A 7176-nucleotide genomic window follows, 5' to 3' on the forward strand; every position below is an offset into this window, starting at 1 on the left:
TGCATGGCTCATATGGAAGGCCAGGTGTGACTTGATATTCAACCAAAAGAGAGTGTCACCAACAAAGGTGGTTGATGATGTAAAATCTCTGGTATACACCTGAAGTATAGGAGAAAGGATTGGAATTACAATTGGTTTGAGTGGTGTGTGAATCCCAAATTTGGTTTGTAATATCTTTTAATTACCTGCAACATTCTTTTCTAGCCTCTTGCTAGAAGGAAACTTTAGTATTTTATTTGCTTTTTAATATAAGTATTTGTTGGTTCCAAAGAAAAAAAAAAACATATTAGGTTCTTTGAATTTATTTATGCCAACATTAATTAAGAATATACATTACAAATAAATTGAACCATTTGAATTCAAATGCTTCAGCTAAAACTAGGGTCAAACATTAAGACGTTGACCATCATTATCATATTTTCTTGAATACTAATCGTTATTCCATCTTTAAGGCACTTGGTTCTTGGGTAGGAACTTCCACATTTTCCACAACTTGTTTGGAAACCTTTTCTTCTTTCGCTTCCGAAAGAATCAACGACTCTAGTTTATCCTCAGCTTCTTCCACCTGCTCCATTGAAATTTTAAACATTTAATATTTTTAATTCATAAATACTGCCTTCATTAACAGCTAGTGGCTCAACTTTGACCATTCCAACATCAAATAAGTAAAGTTTGAACTTTGTAGTGATCAAATGGGATATATTTGATTGCATGATTCGATTATGGGATATATATGATTGCATGATTCGATGATTTTTGATTAAAATATATCTATTGTAGATTTGTAGTGAATAGTGATATTTAATAAGTGCGAATATTGACCAGGTTTCTCGTGAAACTTGGATATATATAAATCAATGAATATTATGAAAAAACAATACATAATTAAGACTTACATATTTCTAGCGGTATAGGTAGATGTGACATATGAAAAATCCATTTTTTTTATATCGTTGTGACTTTAACTTCATAAAAAGGTTGATTAACATTTCAGAGCAACTGCAGAATCTGGTTTAATTGTTGTTAAAAAATAGGAGTCAATTAAAATTAAAATACTTAAACTTGTTTAAAAAAACAAACAAAAACAAATAAATAACCTTAAAACCTATTATTATTACGAGTATTTTTAAATGTTATTATTCTATTAACAAGTTGGAACTTGGAAGATTAACACATGCAACTGACAATGCACATGCAGCAAGTTGAAGTAAAATAATTTATCCACACATCCACTTTTTATTAAGTATATATATGTACATACTAACATACTTTCTCAGTTTATTCTACTATAATCGGCATTAAACTATCTCAAACATATAATTAGGACAATTTGTAGTATTTCATATAGGGAATCCCTTTCATATATGTTATTTAAATCCCATGTGGTTTATTCTCATTATGAGAAACAACTTCATATATATCTAGATAAGCATCATTATGAAAGTTGCCAATTATATATTATAAAAAATAGTAAACGTATTATATGAAAGGGTAATTCGCATCATCTTGTGGTTGACCTTTTAAATTGTGAATGCCATATATGAGATTTAAGATCATGTATAGTTTCCTTAAATGATGTTGTAGTTTTTGAACTACTAAACCAAATCATCATTCGAATACTCTAATAAAAACTTGTCCTATATATATGTTGATAACAACATTAAAAATATGATATTTTAAAAATAAATTGAATTAAATAAATTAGGTCATACGTCTTAGCAAAATTGTGGTGGACCACAAATTAACTCTTATCGAACGAAGAGAGATCCGACTCCAACTAAAACTCTTTCATATGTACATAATTCTTGGAACACTATTTGCATCACTTTTTTACTCTCTACATCCACAATTCCACATGCTAAAACAAGAAAACTGACATTTTATATCTTTTAATCAACTACTCAACAAACACAAAACTAAATGCTGTCATGCTCTCACAAAATGAATATTATCTTTATGTAGAAAATTCGAAATAAAGTTACTTGATTTTCATTACAAATCTAGCTTCAATAACTTTAATTAGTCTAGCAAAATGTCTAATACGGTAATGGTTTGACCTTCGGGATGCCACTTTAATTATCAATCGTTCTGTCATTATACAATTTTAGGAGTTGGGATTAACCAAAAAACATAGACTCTTTATGGTACGTCATTTTTGTTTGTAAGTGATATACATGATAATTTGAATTATATATTAAGATATTAATAAAGTGTCTGAAAAGGTTAGTATTCAAACCTTATCGATGATATCATCGGCGATATGAGCAGCCCTTTCTACTCCTTCGACCAGTTCATCAAAAGCCTCCAATGTTTTTCTGAGTTTGCTATTTTCAGGAAGATCGTCAGTAATATTATCAATCACCTTATCAATTTTTCCAGCTACATCTTCGATAGCCTCAACTATATACTCCGCAGTGTCTACAACCGTGTCCACTTTATCTACAAAATCAATGACATAAGTTTTCCTGTAGTTAGGAACCTAGTCATGTATCCATACAATAACATAAATTAGGTATTATATGATAATTAGAAGAATATCAAATATACAAGACTTAATTTTAGATTAATTAAAAATAAGCATCCATTTATTTGTTCTTACTTTTTATTAGAATCAGTGGCCCCCATTTATGCGTGAAGAAGGGTAAGACAAATGTCAACACGATACCCAGAACCCAACTTTTCCTGAGAAGATACCGAGAAAATATATAGAACAAGTTAGCTAGAAACAGATAGGTATATAATTAATATCAAATTAGTGGCATATTCTTATCTCTTTGTTTTCAAGTTTTGTTGAGATCATAACTACAGACATGATTTAAGTTTGAGACAATATCCTCGGAAATAACAGGAAAGATGGGTCTTTTTTTGAAGCTTACGTAGAACCTGAAGGTGATCCTGAAGGAAGAGGAACTCCGGGAGGTGGAGTAATATTGCTGCATACAACAAAGTTTCGTCGTGCAATCGTAAACATGGGGTGATACTGCAAGTTTCTACTATTGAAGCCATGAACGCTGCATGATAAAAGATCCTTTTTCTTAGCGAATGATGCAAGAGACGTTGGATTAACTGCAAAAGCTGTTGAGCTGAAACTAGGGCGTCTTGATATCAATGGAGCTCCGATAAATCTTGATGTGGACAGTGACATTTCTTTGCTGCTCGATCGACTTCTGTTTTGAATATTGATCTTTTAAGTTGAAGTAACAATAAATCTTGATTAGCTAATTTGATATATACGTAGGTGAATGAAGAGAGAAATGAGGATTAAAATGTAGTAGTTGAGGGGTCAGATACATGATAGCGTCGTTATATATAGATATCAACAAAGATATAACGTTCAGCGAAAGGGTCATACAAGTATAGCCAACAGGCTGTTTTCTTATGGTCAATTTAAGGTAGAGGGTTCCTGTCGCTTTCATTTGTTATTATCTTATTTCAACATGATCTTATTGTGATTACTTGCACATGTTTATAGAAGAAAATACATATTATTCGTTCATGTTTAGTTTTCTTTAGTTCATGCAAATATTTATAAATAATAACTTGATTTCACACCTATAACTGCACGCTATTAAATAAAAGAAAATAGTAGCAATATAATCGCTGCTTAAAATTGTACATACTAATTAATTAAAAAACAGTCTTGTACTCTTGTTATTACACAAAACATTCTCCCACTGGTTTACAACACCAATTTTGCCCGTTAAGTTTCATGCCAGTTTTTGCAGGGTCAGATTAAAATATATACGTATAAATGATAGCAATCAGCCTTGATATTAAGCATAATTGTTTATTAATATGTACAAATAAAAATCAACGTTGGTAAAGGATCCATGATTAAAACTTAAAAGTGTGAAGATTAAAATCGGGCATAGTTTCAAACATATGGAGCTATAAGAAAAGATATAATTGTCAACCTCTAACCAATTTTCTACGAGCTTTTTGTGCAGATTGCCAGGTTTAACAAAGATATTTATAGTTTTGAATATCAAATGATGTGTAATGAAAATTTTCTTGAAATATGTTTTTCCTAGAGTGTCGGCTGAATTTTAGGTGTTGTTTGTTTTAGAAGTGGTTAAATGTCTTTTGTCTTTTTCCATGTATGCGGAAGAAAACGTGGATTTGAGAAACGTCAAGTGCTCAAAAAGTATTTTTATAGAAAAACAAACGAGGCTTTAGCGAATCCAGCAAAAAGATAGTATTATACCAAAAAGTTTGACATGAAATTGTATTCTCACTAACTTATAGAGATTAAACAACTCTAACTAACTTGCTAATCTGCAACTAACTTACAATGAGAGATGCTAATATGAAACTAAATGACGTAGCTTCATCTTTCATTAAAGTGACATTTTTAACCCAAGAACTATAAATGTCCCAATATCCCCCCTCAAGATGGATGCTTGAAAATGTTTTTAAGTGCCATCTTGGATAGAATTGGTTGAAATTTCGAATAGTGTAAGGGTTTTGTAAAAATATTTGTCAATTGCTTTGAAGTGTGAATAGACATGAGTTTAACAGTGATATCCAAAATTTTATCCCGTATAAACTGACAATCAATTTTGAGATGGTTTTCCTCTGATGGAAGATGGGGTTATTGGCTAATTGGATGGCAAAACTATTATCACAAAAAACTAATGTTGGAGTTGTAGATTGGATCCCAAAACCAACAAGCAAATGTTTTAACCATGTTATTTTTGTAGTAACAACAGACCCAAAACTATATATTTTGCTTCTGTGGAGCTTCTAGAAACAATAGTTTCTCTTGATTTCCATGAAATCAAAAATCACCCAAGAAAGTACAAAAGCCAAGCTTCTTGTATCCAAACATCCTGCTCGATCGGAATCAGTAAATACTCGTAACTTTAATGACGAAGTTGTAGATAAAAAACAATCCCTGACCAGGATTTTGTTTTATAAATCAAAGTAGATGATGTGCAGCTTGAAAATGAGTATGTCTAGGAGACAACATACCTTGACTCAAACGATAAACGACATAAATGATGTTTAGTCAAGTAATAGTAATATACAACATCCGACCAACTAACTGAAGAAATTGAGATGGATCTTGCAAAAGTTCACCATAAAAATTCGAAAATTTATGATGTCAATCCATTGGGTAAAAATGGCTTTAGCAGCTAACATTCCAACATCTTGTAACATATAAAGAGCATACTGTCTTTGAGATATCACAATCAAGTTGTGGACCTGGCAATTTCAAGACTCAAAAAATGTTTTAAATTCCCCAAATCTTTCAAACGAAATCTCTCATTTAATCTTTGACTTAATGTCATCAATTGCAGCCACTGAAGCACCTGTTAAAACTATGTCATTAACATAAACGAGCAAAGCCACAAAATTACCAATTTGTCCTTTTATAAATAAGGAGAAGTCAACATTGGATTGAATAAACCCTTCTAAGATAAAAAAAAAAAGATGAAAACCTAGCATACCATTGCCTAAAGGCTTGTCAAAGCCCATATAAAGATTTTTTTCCAATTTGCAAGCTAAATGAGTTTTGTAATGAAAATTTGTTGTTGTTGAATATCATTATGTTAGCTAAATATAAACCTTCTCATTAAGATCTACTTTCAAAAAAGCATTATTAACATCAAACTGAATAATAGGTTAATATTTTTGAGTTACAATAGTTAAGAACATTTTAACAAGTGTTGATGTTTTCTTTTAACACAGAGTTTTGTTGAGGTCTTTCAACACATTAAATTGATGCAATACCCCTTACGTTTTGGTAAATGTAGTTACCCAATAATAAAGATCAAGTGAATCAATCAATCTTAAAGAACACAAAGAGTAAATAAAATATGTTTAAGCTCTCATTAGATCTAGTAAATTATTACAAAGTAAGTCTTGCAATAATTCTCTCGCTAGTTTTATCACTCCAAAATGGTTCTTAACTAAAAAGGGAGTCACTCACTTCCTATTTATAAGAAAGGCTAAACTCATTACACATCACAAGAGGGTATGTTACATCCAACGAGAACTTTGCATCCTAACATTCTCCCCCTCGAAGTTAGGAATGGATGTCCTGGCTTCATTTCAAATCTGCTTTGAGACGGAATATCCGAGAAGCCTCAAATACTCATTTCTACATTGTCCCCCTTTTATAATCAAAAAATGATTATAAACCCACAAAGGATGAGAAACGCTCGAGGAATAAACTTGATGAAACTCCCCCTCGATGTGTGAAAAAAATACAACCACGAAAATCTTGCATGAAAAACGATCACGAAAAGCCGAGAAAATATTCCAAATTTTGTGAGAATTTCGACTTTTGGATCAAAGTTGCAAGAAATTCGAGAAGTGGGTAATAACTGTCAATTTTGAAAATTCTGCAGGGACTCGTTGCGCCTATTCATCTTCAAATGCGAAACTTTACCCCAAATGCGAAACTGGGAATAAAGTGTCAATTCGCCTCAACTGTAGGGACCAATTCAAAATATTTTCCCACTTTACAGAAAATTTCCCCCAAGTCGAAACTGGGCAGCAACTGTCAAAATTCTGAATCTTTCGGGATTTAAAATACAATATCTTCACTTCTCATAGAAAATTACCTCAATTCAAATTTGGGTAATTTTTGTCGCATTGCTGAAATATTAGGGACTCGAATCCAAATGGCATAGTTATCTTCTTACCAAATTGTTCTCAATGCGAACACAAAAAAAGAACATCATCAGTCGAACTCGACAACAGGCAAATTCGATTTCGACCGCAAGATGTTCGACTCCAAGTAGTCAAGTTCGACCATGAACCCCAAGATGTGCAAATCATATATGTTACTTTCGACACTTCATCTCAATTTGTGTTCGACTTGGACTCAACAACCAACATCAGTTTAAATCTTCATTCTCCATTCAAACAACATCAGTCTAAATCATGTTTGACTATGTGGATTCAGCTTATTAGTCGAAATCGATTTCAACTCCAAATGACTCCAACCAATACCAGTCAAAAGTAATTTTGACTCCAACCCAATGACTTTCGCTTTCGATTACCATCCAAAATCGATCGACTTGATTAAATTTCAATTCCAAGACTTGTTCTGTTCGACTCCAACTAAGTCCAAATCAAAACCAACTTTAATTTTGACTTCGGTTTCACGCAATCATCCTTCCTTGTAGAGTTGAACGAACACACATAATCAATCGAACATACTTTCGA

General features: G+C 32.0%; 1 protein-coding gene across 1 annotated transcript; it reads right to left on the reverse strand.

Moving 5' to 3' along the window:
* Positions 1-273: 273 nt before the first annotated feature.
* Positions 274-3336, reverse strand: LOC145076716 (uncharacterized). The gene is made up of 4 exons (XM_079022521.1): positions 2877-3336; positions 2600-2682; positions 2237-2439; positions 274-565 (listed from the first exon to the last, which is right to left on the reverse strand). Exons 1-4 carry the CDS (start codon positions 3143-3145, stop codon positions 437-439), a joined length of 684 nt encoding a protein of 227 aa, XP_078878647.1. The 5' UTR covers positions 3146-3336; the 3' UTR covers positions 274-436.
* Positions 3337-7176: the final 3840 nt, after the last annotated feature.

The sequence above is a fragment of the Lactuca serriola genome, chromosome 9 (assembly GCF_051521515.1).
Source record: "Lactuca serriola cultivar US96UC23 chromosome 9, Lser_US96UC23_V15, whole genome shotgun sequence".
In the NCBI taxonomy this organism is placed as follows: Eukaryota; Viridiplantae; Streptophyta; class Magnoliopsida; order Asterales; family Asteraceae; genus Lactuca; species Lactuca serriola.